We start from the raw sequence: 23,097 nt of genomic DNA on the forward strand, positions 1-23,097 counted from the left end.
CAAAGTCGATGTGTAAAGGTGCATTAAATGTAAACGTAAATAATTTCAGCGTGTTTTATCATGAAAAAAATCTGTAAGCTCCATCTGGATAAAAATCCAATTCTCATTTGGCTTAATGTGCATTAATATCATAGCATTAAGAGCACTTGCCACAGCTCTCTGGATACACAGAAATCAAATCTCACCTCACCACCTTTGGGAAGATATGTCATAACCATTTCAAAGAGAATTAGGGCCCCCGTTCTTCAGTTGAGCAGAAGAAATTATCTTTAAGATATATAATCTTCAATTCAGGTCATGGGTACCTGGATTAAGTTGGTTAAGCGACCTGCCTTCGGCTCAGGTCCTGATCCTGGGATAGAGCCCAGCTTCAGGCTCCCTGCTCAGTGGGGAGACTGCTTCTCCCTCTCTGTCCTTCCCTCTGCTTATGCTCTTCTCTATCAAATAAATAAATAAAATCTTTTTAAAAATCCAGCTAATTCAACAATGATTAGTACCAAAATAAAGTAAGATATGAAAAACAAATAATATAAAAAATTGGAAAACAGGTCAGGAAAAAGAAAAGTAGATGGTCGAGTTTAACCCCCTCTTGGAAGCTGGTGGGAGTCCCAGCTCTTTGGCTCTGGTCAAGGTTGTCAGGCGTGGCAGTCCGAATGGCCTAGAAAAGGGCTTGAAAAACTGCTTTCTTTCAAAAAGGAACCATATAAAAAGCAGCTGATCACACCTTTTTCTTTTTCATTTAGGATGAGGAGTTCTGGTCCTTCTGTCAAATCCTGTAGCTCAGAAAACAGCTCATTTTTGGCAAGATCAGTTGCTGCTTTTGTGGCTCATTTGCAGTTTTTCTTTCAGGTTCTATATAGAAAGCATCTCATACCTAAAAGACAACGCTACCATCGAGCTCTTCTTTCTGAATGCTAAGTCCTGTATCTACAAGGTAAGAACTCTTTCTTCCCATTCAGTTTTCCACTGAGATCCGAAAGTATCATTTAAAGCCGAAAATCCCAAGTTGTTGCCCCAATGTGATTTTATTGATTAGTAGATGTAATTTATAAATGGATTGCTTTAAATAAATGAGAGCATCCTGAAAGTAGTACTATCCACTTAACAATGGGACCCCTCCTGATCCCATCACTGACTTTTGGCTCCTTGGAGGTGGGCATTTACCTGATTATAGGGGTCCCCTTCTCCTGGCAACTGAAACAAAAAAGAAACCTGGACCAGGAGGGCAGATGCACTGGTCCATGCAGATAGGTCTCCTAAGGATGAGTCGACTCTTTATTCATTTATTTATTTGTTTCTTTATTTATTTATAGAAGTCTGTTTGGTTTATTCCCAGGTAAATGTTAGAAATGCATTGTCAGATGTGGCAAAACAAAAACACATGCAAAAAAAAAAAAACCCACCTTAATTGGAATTGTATTGAATGATGGAGAGATGGTCTACATAGAAAGACCACATTTTGTAGATCCATTCATCTATCAATGAATACTTGGGTTTCTTATACCTTTTGGCTATTATGAATAATGCTCCTATGAACATGGGTCTGTAAATATCTCTTCAAGTCCATGCTTTCAGTTTTCCCAGGTGTATACCCAAAAGCACAATTGCTGGATCATATGGTAATTGTATGCTTAATTTTTAGAAGAGCTGCCATTCTGTTTTCCACAGTGACTACACCATATAATATGCCCACCAACAGTGCATAAAGGTTCCAATTTCTCAACATCTCTCCGACACTTGATATTTTGTAGGGTTTTCTTTTTATTACAGGTGTCCTACTGTTAGGCAGTGTCTCACTGTGATTTTGATTTGCATTTCCCTAATGATTAGTGATGCCAAGCATCTTTTCATACGCTTATTGGCCATTTGTACATCTTCTTTAGAGAAATGTCTGTTCAGGGACAATTCTTAATTGAGTGGGGCAGTCCCTTGTACTACTTCTCATTTCCCCATATTCTAGTAGTGTTTCCTTTCTTTGGCTAACCCAAAAATGCTCACACACATTTCCAGTACATACACACCCCTCTCCTGAGGAGAGCAGATGGCAAACATCACCAGGGCTGAGGTCATCTGCTGGGAAAATTTTTTTTTTCAAAAAATTTATTTATTTACTCATGAGAGACACATACACACAGAGGCAGAGACACAAGCAGAGGGAGAAGCAGGCTCCATGCAGGGAGCCCAACATGGGACTCAATCCCGGGACTCCAGGATCATGCCCTGAGCCAAAGGCAGGCACTAAACCACTGAGCCACCCAGGGATCCCCTGGGAAAATGTATTTGAAGTAGACATCCATGCTGCAGCCCCTTGTGTGCCATGAATGCAGCCTTCAGGGTACCACCTCAGGTTGGCTAACTGACTGCAGAAAAGGACAGCATATTCCCACTGTGGTGTGCTCGGTGCTGAGTGCTGGGTGCTGAGTGCTTTCTGTACGTTGTATGGCTCAGCCTTCCCAACACTTGAGGTGCATACTACTTTTTGTCCCTGGTTTCCCTGTGAAGGAAGATAAGGCACAGGGAAGTTAGATTCACCCAAGGTCACACATCTTCTGAATGGCAGCGCCTGTGGGAGCCAAAGGTGGCAACCTGACTCTAGGTCACGGAGCTCAACCACCAGGTGGCTCTGAGCCCCAGAGGGCAGGCGCTCCCTGGAGTGGAGAAGGCTCCCATAGCCACAGAGGACTTCAGAGCTGAGTGCCCCCATGGTAAAAGTGGTCAGAGGCCAAGGAAGAAGTCTGAGGAGGTCCCACTGCCTATATTTTCATGTTTAACTAAACCCTCTTCAGTGGGGGGCATTGCAAGAAGCCCACCAAACGTCAAACCACATGCAAGAGTTGGATTGGGACATCAGCCATCAGTTTTTCTTCTGGAAAAGAGGTACTTCAGCACATTCTGTGCACAGAATAGTCCCTCCACACGCAGATGTCCGCAGTGATGGAGGGCCTCATAGGGATCAAGTTCAATTCTGTGAGAGGACCTCACTTGGTGACAGTTGCTGAGCTAGGACTTAAACTGGGCTCAAACCCAGACCACTCAGACTGCGGTATTTTGGGTTTTTGCTGAATGGAAGAAAAAGACCCTAAAGGCAGTTCCAGGAACTTGCAAATTCCTTCCTGTCTATAAGCGTGTGTTCTCATTACAGCGTGGAAATAATACCAGCCTTACAGAGCTCGCAGATTGCAGGAGTCTCAGGGGTTTTAATGCGTGTGAAGGCACTTTGAGAAAGTTGAGAAATAAAACGGGAAGTTGTCCACCAGGTGGCACGCTGGGACAACAAATGTCTGGAAACTCCAGCCGCAGGACTGGGAATCAGCTCAATCCACAAGTGAAAAAGTGACCCCAAAACGTGCTTATACAGACACCTGGGTAAAAGGAGAGAAACAGTGTCTCACTCAGGGTTGTTCAGTCCAGTCCAGGCACAAGTGCTCAGCTGGTGCTTATGGCTGCAGTGCTTCTGAACACAGAAGAGTGTCAGAGTCACAGAAAATAAAAAAGAAGAAATCCCCAGAATCAAATATTATAGGTCCTCTGGGTGGAGGTGGAGATGCGTGCAGAGCCAGCCACGTTTAGGAGCAAGTCACCCACAGCATCAGCCTGCCTGCTGACCTGGCTGCCGTCCTTGATCCAGAACCATCTCTTCTCAGGATCCCTACTAGAGCTGGCTTCCCTGAAGTTTACACAGGATACCAACCAGGGTCACAAGACCACCTGTCTCCCTCCTAGCATCCAAAATAATATTTTCATCTGCCTAAATTGGCACCTCAAGCTTCTTTAAAAATTTCACATATATTATTTTATTTGAGCCTAATGAGGAGGTTGAGCCAGAATCATTAGTTCACCGAGAAAAACACTGATGTCAGAGAGGTTAAGTGACTTCCTCAAGGACTCAGGACTGAAAGTGGTTGAACAGACTATGCGGCCCAGTTTGCACAGTTGTAAATATGCAGACGCGGTGGGAGGCCCAGTAGCAGAGTTGATTGGGAGTTTCAGGTTGGAGCTCCTGTCCTAGCTCTGCTGTGTGATAAATGCAATGAATGTGGACACCTCCTGTGATGTCGCCAAGCTTCATTTTCCTCTTTGGTTAAACAAGGACATTAAAGGACCCAACCAGGGTGCCTGGGGATGCGCTGGGTTAAGCATCCAACTCTTGGTTTTGGCAGTCACCATCTCAGGTTCAGGGGATTGAGCCCTGAGTCCACTTGAGATTCTCTCCCAGCTCGCTGGTGCACGCTCTCTCTCTCTCTAAAATGTACAAATAAATCTTTAAAAGACCCAACCTGCAACCTTCTTGGGAAGATGAAGCATGAGTGTGGTTGGTTAGCACCTGTGCTGGACACTCTAGGAGCACCTATAGTGGAAGTACTGCTCACTGGGATCCAGACCCAAGTCGTTCATCTTGGCTGAGAGTTTCTGTGTGCTGCCCCTGCCAGCACTTCGGGGGCCTGGAGACCCCAGAGGCCCATGCCAGACACACCGCCTGGACCTGATGCTGATAGATGGGGACTTGGGTTTACCCATTGCAGGATTCATATCAGCTCCCTCCCTGTTTCCCTGGGAGCCATCCATGCGGTATACCAGAATCTGAATTGTTCAGATAAATGACCTGTTTGCTCGTGCTTCCTCCAGGCACTGTTCTATTTACTTTTTAAAGCACTAATACTTTTTTTTTTTTGAGAGAGAGAGAGAGAGAGAGAGTACAAAGGTGGGTGAGGGGAGGAGTTGGAGGGCAGAGAGAGGGAGAGAAAGAATCCGAAGCAGGCTCCACACTCAGCACAGAGCCCAACATGGGGCTTGATCTCACGACCCTGAGATCATCACCTGAGCTGAAATCAAGAGTTGGTCACTTAACCTACTGAGTGCAGGCACCCCTAAATTAATTAACACTTTTATCAAAGTAATACATGATGCAGTTTAAAGTCAGATGGTTCTAAGAGACTTCAGATGGTTCTAAGAGACTTATTACGAAAAACCCACCCCCAAGTCCCACCACCTTCAACAATTTTAGCAGGGTTTTTTTTCTGTTTTTTGCCTATTTCCAAATACGTTGGCACCAGGCGTTATTCCTTGATATATCCATTTTAGATTTATTGAATTTCAGCTGAGTTGGGCAGAGATTAAGGTCTCCACACTTTCCCATTTCCGGAAATGGTGGTAAGCCCAATTCTGGTTAAAAGCCACAGCCACCAGCATTGCATTATTATGATGAATCCAAGCAGCATCCTCTGGTTGTGCTTCCCTTTTTAGACAACCACTCGTTTTACCTAAAAGTAATGATCGCCTTGCTGTTACCTGTTTGTTTTCTATGTGCCCATCATTTTGTCCCCAAGAGCTTCTACACATTCCCAGATGCAAGCCCATATTCATTTCCATATGCATCGGGTAATTCACCCATTCCTCTCTTCAGCTTGGTCTTTGTGGTTTGTCCTGGGATCTCCCCATAGCCACCCTCCACCCTCTCACTCCAGCTTGGACCTGGCCTTATCCACAGTCCTCAGCACGGGACCCCTTTTCCCATCCTGGCCGTCCTTCCCCAGGCCTGGAGTGGGTCCTCTATTTCCTGGGTCCCAAGTCTTCCTGTGTTTTATTTTATGCCATTGTTTCACTGGAGAACATCCTCCAATAAATCCAGGGAAAGGGCATATGGGAAGGACAGTGTTTGGGTCCTTGCCTATCTGAAAAAGTCATCCTTCTACCTCTATATCTGATCAATAGTTTGAATGATATGGAAATACAGAATGAAGACATCTCTCAAAATATCCAAGGTGTTGCTTCACAGTTTGCTCTGGAGAAGTTTGCAGCACTGTGTATTATATGTGGACCCTCTTCCCCTCTCCCACCACCACCAGTGGGATCTTTTAGGATTTCCTCTTTATTCCTCTTCCTCTGAAATTTGGGGGAGGTATGCCTTGACAAGGGTCTCTGTAAATCCATAAGACTGTGCATCTGATAGGCACCTTCATTCTGGAGATTGGTATTCTAATTCTGGGAGATTTTTCTGTGTTATTTCTTAAGTGGTGTCTCCTCTGTTTTCTCTGCGCTCTCCTTGTGGAACTCCTGTTAATTAGATGCTGGGTACAGCCTCTGGCTTTGATACCTTGTATCCTGTTTTCCATCTCTGTCTTTTTATTCTATTTTCTGGAAGATTTCATCAATATTATGTTTAATCTCTATTGGCTTTTGAACTTTTGCTATCATGTTTTTAATTTCTGAGACGTCATATTATCTGATCATTCTTTCCATATATCCATTGTCTTGTCTATTATCCTGTTATTGCCTTTAAATTTAACATTCTCTTATCGTTTTCAATATCAGTTATGCATGTTCTGTGTCCTTTCTGTTTCTTTCCAGTTCTCCCCCCCACCCCCACCCCCGTGTATTTCCTATTTATTTTGGTTTTTGTCTTTCATAGAAGAGATTTCCCTCAATTGTCTGTTGATCTTGGTCTAACCACAAGTAAGAGTAAGGCACCCAAGTGAGGGTGGTCCCCTGAGGGTTGTCCCTGTGGAGCCATCCAATGGCAAGCTGGTTCTTTCAGTAGGAAGCTTGGATGGCAGTGTTTAGATGTCCTTCCTCGTGACTCCTCATTGTCTCCAGAGGAGAATCTTCCCACTTCCTGTCTCGGTGCTCATCTCTGCTTTCTGTCTGGTCTTCCTCTTCCTGTCTGGTCCTCCACTTCCCATCTGGGCCTGTCCACTTCCAGGGTTAGGGAGGGAACACCCCCCCCCAACACACTTGGGGTATAAACTCCCTTTCTAATCCTGGTGCTTTTGATGGGCCTCATTCCAGCTTCCTGTTCATCTCCAGAGAACAAACCTCTGATCTTTTCAACGGCAGAAAAGTGAGGAAAGATGTTTCATGTTGTTTTGGTCTGTTTGTCATCTTCCCCAGAAGCATCTTCCCCTAGGAGCACCACCTTCCTGCCCCCCCACTCTTTCTTCACAAGGAGGCAAAACCCATGATCCAATGGGTTTCTCTCTTATATCCCCTTGCTTTATACTTTTACCCTGTTTTGCACAAAAAGAACAGGAAAATACAGTCCAGGTTGCTGAGGATTAGAATACGGTTGTGAGAAAACAGGGTTCTGTCGTGAACTTTAAGTGAAACAGGAGGACGTACAGAATGGGGGGCCCTGACACCCCACATAGCCACATTCCTCAACAGTATTTCTGAGGTGTTTTGACTCACTGAGGTTATCAGTAAGTGAAGGAAAGAAAATATATGACCAGGGGATGGATATAACTCAGAAATGTGTGTCTTGTTCTGTATAAAGCTCTCATGGGAAGTCCACCCTTGATGTTGTGTGTTCCCTGGAAAATCACACAAGAAAGCAGAGCTCTCCTGCCAAGCCTTCTCTCTTTGGATGTGGCTTCCCATGCCAACTGAAGAAGCCCATATGGGGGCACCTGGGTGGCTCAGTGGTTGAACATGCCTTTGGCTCAGGTTATAATCCCAGGGTCCTGGGATCAAGTCCAGCATCAGGCTCCCTGGAAGGAGCCTGCTTCTCCCTCTGTCTATGTCTCTGCCTCTCTCTGTGTCTCTCATGAATAAAATCTAAAAAGAAGAAGAAGAAGAAGAAGAAGAAGAAGAAGAAGCAGAAGCCCATATGCCAGCCCTGCCAAAGGCAGTGGGCTTATCATACCCAATGGGAGCTGTTGGGTGGGTGTGGATTCTGGTCCCAGCTCTTGCCCTGACTTCAGGCTCTGGGACTGAATCCTATCTTCTCTACCCTGATAAAGGGAATTGCTGTAAAAAAAATTAGTGACTGCAGTGATTTTTGAGTCTTGCAAACCACAGGTGCTAGGTTATAAAATGTGAATGTCTTTTTAATTTTTTTTAAAGATTTTATTTATTTATTCATGAGAGACTCAGAGAGAGAGAGAGAGAGAGCGAGGCAGAGACACAGGCAGAGGGAGAAGCAGGATCCATGCAGGGAGCCCGACGTGGGACTCAATCCCGGATCTCCAGGATCACACCCGGGCTGCAGGTGGCGCTAAACTGCTAAGGCACCGGGGCTGCCCAGGAAATTGTTTTTAATTGCTTGCTTTCCAATCCCAGGGACCAAAGGTTTGCATATTTCCTATGAAATTACCAAGCCTGGCGCCTACATGTACCCAGTGAGAGCAGATCATGTTAGAAAAGAAAAGCTTAAAATTCCTGCTTTATGTGGGCTGGGGGGTCTTGCCCCACCTTCCTTTCTGAGATGTCCACATTGGTCTGGGAGCTTCAGATATTATTGAAATGTAAATAAGCATCCTCGGGCCACATTTGCTGTGTAGGGCTAAACACCATCAGTTCTTCCTGAAATTGAAGTCCATGGTCTTTGTCCAAGAGCTTCCAAGAGCTTTGTTAATGAGCAGATCATATCGTCTGTCTGAAGATGAGAGAAACAAAGCCTGCAACCAGGCCCCACAGGACAAAGGAACCAAAATAAATATTAATCTCAGACTTACAGAATCCTAGTCTTTATCTCTTAGTTTGATTATTACAGGGCTAGCATGTGTGCTCATATGACGGGGTGGAACAAAACACGGGCAGAGGGGGACTTTCGTTTTCAGTTCTAGAAAGAAATTCACTTGGGCTCATCATCTTAGTCGTGCCCCGGACCTCTAAAAGAAAGACTCCCCAGGGTCATGATACGGGCTGTAAACAAGAGGCAGCAGGAGGAATTGCTGTGCCACAGAGGGAGCATGATGGCCCAGCAGGAGTGGCACGTACCCCAGTGGATCATCAGCCAAATGTGAAGTAACTAGACTGATGAAAAACTGGCCAAGGCCGAAGGAAGACGGTTGTGCCAGACTATGTTGGTCCTGTCCCACCCCGTGGCCCCTGTTTGCCTCGGGGCCTCTTCATGTAGCCATTCGGAGTTGTGCAATGAGCCTGGGCTCCTACACAGGCAGAGTGAGGCCAGTTGTGGGCATCAGGACCACTGGGGTGATACAGACTTGTAGACACACACATGCACACAATGCTGCCCTCCTTTTTAAAAAAAATGTCTTACGATTCCTATAAATGCTCAACAGTGCTGAAGAACAGGCAACACAGATTATAAACACCCATGAGCCCAAATAAATGCTACAGACAGGACACTTGTAGTATGTCCTGGGGTTTCCAGATCACCCCTCTGTGTCCTCACCAATTGTAAAATAATTGGAAAAGAAATCATTATCCCCCTTCTCCTGATGAAGAAAATGAAACTTGAGGAGATCCAGGGATTTATTCAGTGCCCCAGAGCTGTTGGGGGATGGGAACGAGAACCTGGAACACTCCAGTGAGCGTAGAAATGATCTTAGGGAGGAGGGCAAGAAACCATGGTCTTTAGACATTTTGTGATAAGAAGAGAGGTGGTGGCGGTTGGCGAGGGCTGATTGAGGAAACCTTTAGGCCGGCCCTGCAGATTGTTCTGGACGGACTTGGTATATATAGATCATGCTCCCTGAAACCTTATCAACCTACCATGTGGTTGTTAATCACATTTTCTCTTATAATTATCTTATTAATCTTCCGTGGAAAGCTGGAATTTCTGTCATTCCCGACCTCGATGGAATGTTTTTCATTAAGATCCTGGGTAGTGGGGGATCCCTGGGTGGCTCAGTGGTTTAGCGCCTGCCTTTGGCCCAGGGTGTGATCCTGGAGTCCCAGGATCAAGTCCCACATCAGGCTGTCTGCATCGAGCCTGCTTCTCTCTCTGCCTGTGTCTCTGCCTCTCTCTTTCAGTGTCTCTCATGAATAAATAAATAAAATCTTTAAAAAAAAAAAAAAAAGATCCTGGGTTGTGTGAGGACCACCACCGAGTCCCTCGAGCGAGGGGATCCTGAAGAGGTCCTCCAGCTCTCGGTTCCTTTGGAGCATGTCCATGACACCTGCCGCCTCGGGTCCTCGTGGGGCCATTTGGAACTCTTGGAGACCCACAGACGGAAATCTTTCCAAGAACATTATTAACGGTTACACTGCTGATAAATGACCTCAGGCCTCTTCCTTCAGCTAGTTAATCACCTGGGATAAAACCGTGCTGAGGGGGAGGAAGTGGGGCCATCCTCCCCACCCCGGCTCTGAGCACCCGGCGCACACCTGCAGGCAGTCACGTTTTTGTCCTTCCCTGGCACTTTGCAAAAGATCAGAGAAAGCCGAACACACTATTCAGTAGTAAGTAAAACAGATGCCCCAGAGTACACACCAAATGGCCATAATAACTGTAAGGCCTCACATTCCCTTCTACCAGCACCTTCCTCGTACCAGGGCATCTGCATGCCCAGGAGACCGCCCTGGATTCCCAAGCAGGATTGATTGGAGCTCAGAAAACACCCCAAAGGCTCGACTCTCAAGTGGCTCTGAGAGCATCAGGGCCACCGAGGCATGTCATACCCCAGCCTCTGGGTCATGCCAGCTGGGCAGCTCCAACCGCTCTTCCCTGACAGGTCCTCTTCCGCTCCCCCGTCCCTTGTTGGTGTCAGCTAGGGAAAACCCAGGAAAGTGCTCGATCTTTGCATGCCCCCTTTGTGGTCTCACTCAGCTCATTTTCTCTGCTTGAGCAGAGACACGTGAATGATACCGCCTCTGGATTGCCGGAGCAGTCACATAAGGTTAAGGGAGAGTAGGCTTTTTTTTTTTAAAGGTTTTATTTTTTTTTTAAGATTTTATTTGTTTATTCATAAACACAGAGAGAGAGAGGCAGAGACACAGGCAGAGGGAGAAGCAGGCTCCATGCAGGGGTCCCGATGTGGGACTCGATCCCGGGTCTCCAGGATCACACCTCAGACTGCAGGCGGCGCCAAACCGCTGCACCACCAGGGCTGCCCCGAGAGTAGGCTTTTTGATGTTAGATGGTGGCATGTGTCTGACAGGAGGGTCCCTGGAAACATCTATCCCCCACCCTCCTAACTTGGGGAACTCAGCTTGTAGGTTCAGGGCACAAGAGGAAACGTGTGGTGTGGGCAGAAAGTCTCGACCGCTGTTCCCTCGGAGTGGATTTTCTTTTTAAATATTTTATTTATTTATTCATGAGAGACAGAGAGAGAGAGAGAGGCAGAGACACAGGCAGACGGAGAAGCAGGCTCCATGCAGGGAGCCCGACCTGGGACTCGATCCTGGGACTCTGGGATCATGCCCTGGGCTGAAGGCAGGTGCTAAACCGCTGAGCCACCCAGGGATCCCTCTTGCAGTGGATTTTAAAGATTAAATCCCCGGGAGGGCCAAGTGTGAAAGCGGGAGTGCATTAGGAACAGAAGACGTCGGGGAATGGGGCAGACACTGCAAAAGGTAGGAACACATCTTCTTCACAGTTAGGACTGTGTCTTCCCATGTTCGTGCACTGGTTCTTCCACACACCATTTATTGATTGATTGATTGATTGATTGATGATAGACATAGAGAGATAGAGAGGCAGAGACACAGGAGGAGGGAGAAGCAGGCTCCATGCCGGGAGCCCAATGTGGGACTCGATCACGGGACTCCAGGATCGCGCCCTGGGACAAAGGCAGGCGCCAAACCGCTGAGCCACCCAGGGATCCCTCCACACACCATTTAGATGTCTGTGCTGCGTCCTCTGTGGACGGACAACACGGTGATCCTTGAACTCAATCAGTACTGAGCAGAGGTGGTAAGGGGTGATAATGCAGCTGTCTTCCATCACATTGTGCAAGCACGTGCGCCGTCTCAGCCACTTCAGTCTTTAAGCCTTTTCCCTCTTTCCTGCCACGTTTTGACACCACCTTGTTTTTTAATATCTGGGAGACAGTTAAGGTCAGAGAAGGTGAAAACTCACCCCAGTTCAAGGGCAAGGGCGCCCAATCACTCCGAGGACGAGTGCCGTGAGGGAGAACTGGGGTAAATCAGGTCAGGCATTTAATTGTGCATTTTCAGTAGCTTTACTCTGAATAATGGCACATTGCAGTTAACATTCACCACCAGATTCATTTCTGACAGTCTCTCCTGGAACTTTATAAAGTAAAATGAAATTGTAAAAGACCTTCCTCTGCCTTTCCTACCCTGCTTCCCCCCAAGAGGTACATTTTCATTTAGCGGATGGGTCAAATAATGAACTAAAAGCTATGTTTGCGCTTGAAAGGGTTGTTCCCAATGGTTGGTTTTGAGTTGGTCGTGACATCAGCCTCTGCATGTACGTTAAAGATTAGCCCACCATCGACCATTAGCCTCAACACAGGCGTAAATGTTTGACAGGAGAACACACATCCCGGGACGGGGGCAGCGCTCGGGAAGGTGTTGGTGGGAATAGAAAGGAACCTCATGGTCCATTGTGGGAACCCTGGACAGTGTTTCTGTTAAATCATTTGTACACTGTTAAATGATTTACATTCTGATGGGATCTGGTAATCCCAAAAGGCCAATTCCACGCATTCCTCTATATCCCAACCCTGACAGTCTATATCAATTACAGCGGCCATAAAGCTCTCTCAACTGGTTACGCATAAAGAATTATTGTGCCCGATTCTTCCATATGCTCTCCCTGGTTCCCTTAGCCCACACTCCTGAGGTGGTTCAGTAGCAAATATTATTATCCACTTTTGAAATTACTGGGCCTGAAAGGGCCCAAATGATATCCCTCTTTCAAAAGATACAGGCTTGCTAGAGTGTGTTGTTTTGAATTCCAGGGTCCCGTTGAGGACCACAAAAAAAAAAAAAATTAATTAGAAAATCCGTGAATCAGAGTTTGGTTTATAATTCAAGTGAAAAGTAACTCTGGTTTTAGCTAACTTCAGTGATGGTTATGGCTCTGAGAACAGGTTGGCTGAAACCAAATCCTTATTTTTTTTAATCGAAAAATAATTGACATATAACATTATATCAGTTTCAGGTATATAACATAGTGACCCAATAGTTGTGTATCTTGTGAAATGATCCCCACCGTAGGTCTCATTAGTATCCATCACCCCACATATATACTTTTTGTCTTGGGATGAGAACTTCGGAGATCTAGCTCTCCTAGCAGCCTTCAGATAGACAGTATAGTAACAACTATAGTCACTGTGCTGTACATTACATCCTCAGGACTTGTTTTATAAACTGACGTTTTAACATTTGACCCCCTTCACCCATTTCCCCCACCCCCTACCTCTGGCAACCATCAGTCTGTTCTCTGTATCTATGTATTTGAATTTTCTTCCTTTCAGACTCCACGTGCAAGTGATATCATGTAATATTTTCTCTGTCTTGTTTCATTTAGCATGATGCCTTCCAGATCTATTCATGTTTTTCCAATGGCAAGATCTTGTTCTTTTTTATGACTGGATAATATTCCATTGTGTGGAATATTATATATATACATACGCAGACACCATGTTTTCCTTATCCATTCATCAATTGATGGACACTTAGGTTGTTCCCATGTTTACAAAAATTTGGCTATCATAAATACTGCTGCAGTGAACATGGGGGTAAAGATATCTTTTCAAGCTGGTACTTTCATTTCCTTTGGGCAAATATGCAGAAGTAGAATTGCTGGGTCATAGGCTAGTTCTATTTTTAATTTTTTGAGGAACCTCTGTTCTGTTTTCCATAGAGACTGCCCCAGTATACACCCCCCCCAACATGCACAAGGGTTCCCTTTTCTCCACATGCTCTCCAACACTTGCAATTTCTTGTCTTTTTGATAATAGCCATTCTAACAAGTGTCAAGCGATAGCCCCAAGTCCTTACTGACTTAGGGGAGTAGATGCACTCAGGGAGGTCACTTGCCGGACAAGAGGTGAGGCAATTGTTTCCAGCCTCCTCACTGCCACTAAGGCCTTGTGGTTTGGGGAGAGTCCCTTGACATTTTTGGATTTCTGATCTCAATAAAAGCAGAGGGCTGGGCTAGCCGGTGTTGAAGCCTGGCTTAGCTCTAATGTTCTGTGGTCCCATCACTCACTATAGCATCTAGTGATATAAAGGAGAGAGAAAGAAAGAATAAAACAGACATTTCTACTTAAGTTTCACAACACAAGTATAACATTAGTTAATTTGTTTATTATTTTTCTGGGCTGATGGACTCCAGAGTTCCCTCTGTTTTTAAGATCTGAACAATATATGACAATACAACGTCATGCACTTAAAATATGTGAAGAAGGTGGTTGTTGTGTTAAGTGTTTTGTACCGTATACCAAACATGCACACACACAAAGGGACACGAGGACATTCATGGGAAGCATTTTTTTTTTTTCATGGGAAGCATTTTTAAACTTAGGCTCTGTGGCAGTGCTAGTCTGTAGAATTTTCTGCAATGACAGAAGTGCCCTGTATTTGCTCTGACCCTATGGTAGCTAATAGCTACATCAAACTGTCAAGCGCTTGAAAGCCATAAGACCATTGCAGTGAGAAACTGTATTTTTGGGGTAGCCCCAGTGGCCCAGCGGTTTAGTGCTGCCTTCAGCCCAGGGCGTGATCCTGCAGACCCAGGATCAAGTCCCACATCAGGCTCTCTGACGTGGAGCCTACTTCCCCCTCTGCTTGTGTCTCTGCCTCTCTCTCTCTCTCTCTCTCTCATGAATAAATAAATAAAATCTTTTTTTAAAACTGTATTTTTTATTAAATTTAATATTAATTTAAAGGGTCACAATCCCATTATGACTTTTTTTTCCCAATAAAGCCTTACTCCTGGTTCTAAAGTAGTTTATGAAGAAAACACAATTGGTTATGACTCCATTGATGAATCAGATTAATAAATTTGTAAAAAGCCCAAGACTGGTCTGCCGCCTACTGTCACAAGATTTAAAGATGAGGCCTTTGAGATGAGGTGACTGAGAAAGCCCAGGACCGCTGGGGTCCCTTCTGGCTAAAAGCCGAGAACAGGATGTCAGGGAGCACTTGGGGCCGAGTAATCCAGACCACAGATATCCTGTGAGCATTTGAGATTCTGAGGGTCACCTCAGAAGAGGAAGACCTGGCCTTTATTTAGGAGTTGTCATAAAGAAGTCATTGTTAAGTACCAAACTTACCTTCCTTGTGGGTTTTTCCTTTCAGGAGCTGATTGATGTGGACAGCGAAGTGGTGTTTGAATTAGCCTCCTATATTTTACAGGTAGGTTGTTCTGCCCTCATCTGTGGATCCCAGAGCCAGACACAGAAGAGACAGCAGTAAGTTTTACCATGCACAGCCAGCTGCCCTATGCACTACCTATTGGTCATCTTATTTATAGAGCTAACAGGAAGGAGTACACCATGGCTGTAAATAGGAGCTTCTGATATTTCCAAATTATATGACAGTGTCTCTCTGCAAAGGAAAATTATGTATATATCGTTTGAGTTGGAAAACTAAGATAAAAAAAAAAAGAAAAAGAAAACTAAGATATTCAGTGGCCCTATTTCCTTCCATTTTGGTGCCCCCCTCACTCTGGAGAAAGCCAAGTCCATAGAAGAATTAATTGCAAGAGAATCATTTCACACCCCATGGAAAGATAATGAGAGACCTTTAGCTTATGTGTGAAAGACTTATTAATGAAAATTAGCAACAGTGACCATAATAGTAACACTGACAAGATGAACTGAAAGAAGGTCATTCATTTATTTCTTCAACAAAGATTTATTGAACAACTACTATATTCAAGGCATCGTGCTAGAGTCATTAAAGCTCTTCATGGTCCCTCTGTAGTATAACACGGTACAAGACAAAGCAAATAATGCAACACAGAGGCAGACCCACCTTTAGATTCAGAATCTTTAAACTAGAAAAAAGCAAACCTGGGTCTAGAGGGAGAAACTTGTGTTTTGTTATTATTGAATCACTTTTTTTGTATACGACTTTCCAAAGTTTAATTTAAAATTTAGTGTCTCATATTCAGGGGCAAATGCCTGGTCCTTTCCTCATTTCCTTCCTGTAGCAGGTAGGACGACAGTAGTAGTAAGCTGAGCTGACTCAGTAGAGGAGTTGTCGTGACCGTAGGTAGAATGTACTGGAAAGTCTGGCACACTGGACTGGAGCCTTTCACTGATGTTGACTTTTTTCTTCTACAGGAAGCAAAGGGAGATTTTTCTAGGTGAGTTTCCAAAAGTTTCCACAATTTTGGGGTCATTGTGGTTTTTCTGTTTTTGTTTTTTGTTATTTTTTGCTCAATGTGCTCTATCACATCTCTGTTAAAAGAAATTATTCTTCATATCCTTTATAGGAGGGCAGTGCTTTAATTATATTAATGATGAGATCCAGCTCTCAACTTGTCAATTGAAACAGATAACGTCAGGCAGAGGAAACCTAGTAATAGCAAGGAGGATATTGTGTACTAAATGGGAAGCCTACAGGTCGCTAAAAAGCTGAGAGTAGTACCCAGTGTCACACTTGGCAGCTGTATGGAAGTTTGTTAGATTGTCCAGGTGTGTCCATGGAGCCGGAACTCACCACTCTGGTGTGAATAGGGCTTCCGATAACCCTGGGGTGTGCATATCTTTTTCGTTGTCTCTGTTTCAGCCCCCTGCCCCTCCAGAGGACAAAATGCTATCCCATTTTAGCTTTCTTTCATCAAACTATTACAGTCCCCCACTTCTACGTTTCTTCCTTCTCTAGATACTACGTTGGATAGAATGTAAATGCTTAACCACTGGGGACACTGCGTGCTGCTTATTAAGCCTGTGGAACTGCCAGCTTCAATCTTGTCATTCATTTCCTGAGGCATCACCCACTAGCCAGCGTGGTTGGATTGCCTCTCATTTTCTCACGATCATTCCTCGAGCCCTTACCAAGTAGGGAGGTATAGCCATCCACCAACAGGACTGTCTGCTCAAAGACAGATATTACTCCTGGCATTCTGTTTTATTGCAAGAAACATGTGGGATAATCTGTGTTGTAGAATCAAGGTCTAAATGTACAAGAAAACAGTGTCAGGGCATCGCATTCCGGCTCCTCAATAGGGAATTGGCAAAATTGGTATTAAAAGGAAACACGGGGAAAAATAAATAAATAAATAAAAATAAAAGGAAACACGGGGACACCTGCATGGCTCAGTAGATTAAGCATTTGCTTTGGGCTCAGGTCATGATCTCAGTGATGAAGTTTTGGAATATTAGGTGAGATCCAGAGCCAAAAACCAGGATAGAATTCTTGAGACATCTTTGGTGCAAAATGGTGGTTTTATTAAAAAAACAGGGGGACATTACCTGTGGGCAGAAAAAGCTGCTGCCAGGAGGGGGCGGTTTGTGAGGAATGACTGATTATTTATACTTTCAAGTTGGGAGGGGTTTGGGGATTGTATACTCTCTAAGGAATTTTGGAAGCAAGGTTTCCAGGACCTTGAGGGCACTAGCTATTGTTGGGAAAAGGTCACTTATTACCATCTAATAAAACCTGCGTCAAGAGACCCTTCAGATGTGCATCAGTAGGCTATACACTAGGGGGATGATTGCCGACATGTATCTTGGGGGGTTTAGAGAGAAAGGAAATTTCTAAAGGAATTTTTATATGTTAAAGTAGACTTACAGGATCCTGGGTGTCGGCTAAGATCCCCTTTTGCCCTTAGCAAAGTGTTAACATCGAGGCAATTGAGTCCGTAGAGGAAGGTCGCTTTGCCTGTTTCAAGGACTTTGTCAACATACTGTTTTCCCTCTAACAAGGTATTAACATTAAGACAGTTGGGAACTTCCTGAGGAATGTCATACATATCCCTCCCTGGGGGGCAGGGGGTGTCCTTTGTGGGATATCAGCTTCTACTTTGTCCTTAGTTAACTCTCTGTTCCCCACCATCAGGGTCCTGGGGTAGAGCTCTATCCTCTGTTGTCCCCACGTCCTTGGGGCTTCCCACTCAGCAGGAAGTCTGCTTCTCCCTCTGACCCTCTTCCCCCTCATGCTCACTCCCTCTCTCTCCTGTTCTCTCTCTCTCTCAAATAAATCTCTAAAAAAGAAAGAAAGAAACACAAATCCTGCCTTTACTCTTTGAAGGAACTTGTGTGTTTTCTCTTGCTTTTGGTGGATTTGATCTGTAATGTAAATACCTTGGGTTTTGCAAGCCATACAGTCATTACTCAGCTCTCTCTTTGTAAATGCAAAAGCAGCCACAGTAGGTAAATAAATGAGGGCAGCAGTGTGCCAATAAAACTTTATTTATAGACTTAGAAATTTGAATTCTGTATACATTTTCCTGTATCACAAAATACTATTCTTTTGATTTTTTTTTTTCCCCTCCCGAACCATTTACAAATGTAAAAGGCATTCTCAGCTCACAGGCCATATAAAAACAAGTAGAGGGCTGGAGCTAGCTGGTGACTTGCAGCATGCTTTCCCCTGATGCTAAAATTAGTCCCTTCAGCTCCGTTTGAATATTTGCATAAGGAGACCTCCAGGCCCCTTTTATTTAGACTTCCCAAGTTCTTGCTATAAAACAGAGGTAGTCTTTTTTTTTTTTTTAAACTAAGGCTGTCTTACAGCCTTAGCTGGAGACCTCAAGCATTGTAGGTGGTCAATGACCATCCACTAAATTTCTCGAATGAAACATTTTCAGGATGTAGAAACCATGTTCATTTTGTTGGTTTTTTTGTAGTTGTTACTTTTTTCTGCCCTTCATTTGGTATTCGAATCTGGGGGTTATGATAAGCTCCGGTTCATATACTTACAAATGTTTCTGGTCTCATGAAAAATAGTTGAACAATCACTATTTTTCTCCGAAGGTACTCTTCCCTCCTTTTCTTTCACCAGCCCTGAACTCTGTTGTAAATTTTTTTTTTTTTTGAGAGCACCCTGACAGCATGGAATGTGAACTGGGACCAGCGTCGCCTGGCCCCACGGATTCTGGGAATGTATGGCCACAGGGATTGCCAAGGAGGAGGAAGTGCAGGCCTGGCCTCACTAATTCACAGCCCCCTCATGAGCTTGTGGAATGCCAGCTTGTGGGCTTCCAAGAAACAAAGGATCCTGGTTTAGCTTCATTTGTCAAAGTGCTGCCTCTTGGTTTGTTTGTCTCCAGCTGTCTGGGGAGAGAAATAGCTGTCAGGGGAGGGAGGGGTCAGGCACCTTATCCAGAAGGTCAGTGTATCTGCCAGCCTAGCACTCCCATCATGAAGTTGGTGGTGATCTATTAGTGCAGCGCCCTGAAAAACACCCATCTGAGGCCCACGTGTGCAGCAGCAGCCTGGAGTCTGGGAATCAGAGAAGAGGTTCCAAGTACCTTGTTTTTGCCTCTCCCCATCTATACCCAGGGAAATCCCCCAGAACGGTGAAACTGAGTATATTTGGTTTGGTGGCTGATCATTAGACCTGTTAGATGTCCCACTCTCATAATCTAGTATTTTAGGGTTATCTTTGCTCTATTAATAATTAATGCAGGACTGTGCAACCTGTGTTGTATTTCACTAGAAGGCCTAGGGCAGCCCGGGTGACTCAGCAGTTTAGCGCTGCCTTCAGCCCAGGGCGTGATCCTGGAGACCCCACATTGAGTCCCACGTCAGGTTCCTAGCATGGAGCCTGCTTCTTTCTTTGCCTCTCTCTCTCTCTCATAAATAAATAAATATTTTAAAAAATAATAATTAGAAGGCCTTGACTTGTATACATACCCTTTAAATATAATATGCTTTTCTGTACAGCATCAATAAAATGAGATGTCAGTGTAGAACACAGAAAACACTGCAGGAGACTTTTTTTTTTTTTTTTTTTTTTTTTTTTAGTTATTCATGAGAATACACAGAGAGGAAAGAGAAAGAGGCAGAGGCACAGGCACAGGCAGAGGGAGAAGCAGGCTTCATGTAGGGAGCCCGACGTGGGACTCGATCTGGGGTCTCCATGATCATGCCCTGGGCCAAAGGTAGAGGTAAACCACTGAGCCACCTGGGCTCCCTGCAGGAGACTTTTATATATTTTTTTAATATTTATTTATTTATTAGAAAGAGCATGAGCAAGGGGGTGGGGGGCAGAGGGAGAGAGAGAGCGATTCCCAAGCAGACTCCCCACTGAGCGTGGAGCCCCACACAAGGGCTCGATCCCAGAACCCTGAAATCCTGACCTGAGCCAAAATCAAGAGTTGAACGCCTAATCAAGAGTGGACTGAGCCACACAGGCACTCCTGCAGAAGCCTTTTAAATAAGGCATGGTCCAGGGCTTAAGTCTAGAATGTTCTAGAATCTAGAGGCTTAGAGAACCTTTTAACTAATTGTCACACACAAAAGACAAAGTAACATTTTCATAGCTGAAGGGTCCTAAATCTAACTCTCTAAAAGGCTATTTTGCCTGGAGGTACTATTATTCTGTATGTTTACATGTCAGTGAATATATATGAATTATTATTTAAGGGGAATGAGGATTTAAAAGTCTACAAATTATAGGAGCAGTTTCCTTGAACTACGAAAAGAAAAAGGTTATTTTTACAAAAGGGAGAAGTCAAAAGTGCTGATATACTTGAGTAGAAGGAGAACTGTATGCAGACAACCCGGAATCAAAGCTATTCTTTCTCAGGGTCCTCACAGGCTGTTCTGTTTCTTCTTTTGGACTCATTTTGCCCAGCAGACCCCTGAGGGCTTATTCTTACATAACTCCCTTTTCTTTCCAATGGATGGAAATGCTCACCTTCCTGTTTCCTTGGACTTGGCCATGAGATGTTGGGCTGAGTGTTGCTGAAAGAAAATGATCAGGGTCTAGATAGATACAAGGCATTGTCCATGGTAGGAAGAGACCATTGTCCATGGTCATAAATGTTCATATTCTAACATATTGTGGACAGATTTGTGAGGTATTGTTAAAGGTTTCGGAAGGGGGTGCCTGGGTGGCTCAGTCAGTTAAGCATCTACCTTTGGCTCAGGTCATTATCTCAGGGTCCCGGGATCAAGCCCTATGTCAGGCTCCTTGCTCAGTGGGAAACTTGTTTCTCCCTCTGCTGCTCCCCCTGCTTATGTGCACACACTCTTTCTCTTTCTGTCAAATAATTAAATAAAATCTTAAAAAAAAAATAAAGGTTTAGGAAGTAGTCTTATCTAAAAACAATATTTTCTCACTTGTATTATTTTCCTCAGCACAGCATGGTGATCGTATTTCGCTTCCTGGTGTCTTTGTGTGTACAAAAATGAGTGTCCATCCACAATCAGGAAATCTAGAGTTGGCATTTCTGTTTAAAAACAATTGAAAGCCTAAGAACTGCTAACCATGACAGCTATGTAGGCAAATATAAGGTTGAGAAGGATCAACATAGGTTTTTTTGTTTTGTTTTGTTTTGTTTTTTAAGATTTATTTATTCATGAGAAATACACAGAGAGAGGCAGAAACATAGGCAGAGGAAGAAGCAGGCTCCCTCTGGGGAACCTGATATGGGACTTGATCCCAGGATCCCGGGATCCCGACCTGAGCCAAAGGCAGACTCTGCTCAACCACTGAACCACCCAGGCGCCCCAGATCAACACAGTTTAAAAACAGAAAGTTCTTATTTGATAATTGCTCCTGATCATTCATCAGCTAACACACATTTTCCATAATGTATACATATTTTATGCATCACAAATGGTGTAGTGATTTGAGTGCTGAATACTGACATTTCCTATATAAAAAAATTAAAGAAAAAATCTTGGTTATGATAGGAAAATAATATTCTCTTTCTTAAAAAGGTCAGTGGAATCAGCTGAATAGGACATCCAGATTGCATAGTTACATTCTAATGTAATTTAACAGAAGACTTCTTGCTACATTGTATGCAAAAACTTGATTTTTTTTTTTTTTTTTTTGCTTTTCTTTTTTTTCTCTAGGGGGACTTTAGGGGGACTTCACTGAAAACGCTAGCAGCCGGTCTCTCTTTTTTAAAAAAAAAGAAAAATTTATTTATTTGAGAGAGAGAGTGAGAGCACAAGCAGGGAGGAGGGACAGAGGGCAGAGGAAGAAGCAGACTCCTCACTGAGCAGGGAGCCTGACATGGGGCTCGATCCCAGGACCCCAAGATCATGACGCTTAACCGACTGAGCCATCCAGGCACCCTGGCCTCTCTAGCTTGATTTGCAGAATCACCTTATATTTTACTTTCCACCAGCCCTTTGATACTTCCAGAAGGGTGCCATGAGACAAGAAAAGAAAAATCATTTTAAACATTTTGGCAAATCAGTGAATTAATTAAAAAATGGTTTATGCCATACAGCACAAATAAATGCACAGATCACCGCTACCTTTGATATAAAGAACCATCCAAACATTAGCAGGGATTGATTAGTAAAAAACATCTGTTATATACAATTTTTTGTTAACAAGATCTATTGGAACCAGATCAGTAAAGCTCTGTTACACTGGACGGTCTATTGGGACCTGGAAATACCTTTGTTATAGCGGACTAGAGATATACTGATGCTAATCATTAAAACAGGGTTCTACTAGCATAAGATTTATCAGAACCAGTAAGCAAACAGCACCTGGAAAAGACAGGTATTAAGAACATTTCAGGTAGAGGGCCGTGGGCCACATTTGGCTTACCTGTTCGGCAGAGCCCGTCGTGTGCATAAGAGGCCGTGGAAGGGGAACCTCCATCTGCAGGCTCTCTCTGTTCCAAAATAAACACAGCAGCCATAGGCAAAGAAGTGAAGCTGTAATTGAGTACTTAGGGGTCAGTTTATGTGACATCTGTGCAAAGTGAAATGCAGGTCCAGCAGAGTTCAGTGGTAGGTATGAAATTGTACCATGTTCCCATCATCAGCCTGCAGGTGTCTAATTCCACTTCTTAAAATAATAAGATACTAATAATAGAAATAATAATGTTTTCTGCAATGGAGCAGTGCATTACTCAGTGCATACTACTGAAGAGCAGTCCTTGGCCACAGAGGATATTGATCTTTCCCTCCCTTTCAGGAGAGGTCTTGGAGTATTTATTTGTGCTGGAAGATTCCCTTTAACTTTCACAGACTGCAGGTTCTTAGGGCTCTGGGGGAACAGTTAGAAGCAAAAAAAAAAAAAAAAGTTAACACTTTTTAATATTTTATCTTCCATAAACCATGGAATCCTGTGTTTACTAGTCTGGAATGACAAAATGCAATTTCTGGGACCAAAAAAAAAAAAATTACCCTCTTGAATTTTTTTTGGTTCTTTGTTTGAAAGCTTTTCTGCCTTTTCAAAGAGCATTTGTGAATTAATGGAAATGAAGCTCGGCTTTCTGGTGCCTGAAAATTCCAGGTTTGTGGGCCTTTTTTGTCAGTCTAGAGGAGGCCTTTTAGGCAGTACTAAGTTGAA

The 23,097-nt window shown here is 44.0% G+C and overlaps 1 protein-coding gene across 4 annotated transcripts in view; it reads left to right on the forward strand.

The window, feature by feature from the left end:
- FRMD4A (FERM domain containing 4A) overlaps positions 1-23,097 on the forward strand; it is a 319,692-nt gene that overhangs the window by 190,651 nt on the left and 105,944 nt on the right. For all 4 annotated transcript variants that reach the window (XM_041767383.1, XM_041767382.1, XM_041767386.1 and 1 more), the window contains exons 5-7: positions 850-934; positions 14,956-15,012; positions 15,945-15,967. In XM_041767383.1, coding sequence (XP_041623317.1) covers positions 850-934; positions 14,956-15,012; positions 15,945-15,967 — 165 coding nt within the window. The remainder of the gene's footprint in view (positions 1-849; positions 935-14,955; positions 15,013-15,944; positions 15,968-23,097) is intronic.

This window comes from Vulpes lagopus, chromosome 8 (genome assembly GCF_018345385.1).
Source record: "Vulpes lagopus strain Blue_001 chromosome 8, ASM1834538v1, whole genome shotgun sequence".
NCBI classification, from domain to species: Eukaryota; Metazoa; Chordata; class Mammalia; order Carnivora; family Canidae; genus Vulpes; species Vulpes lagopus.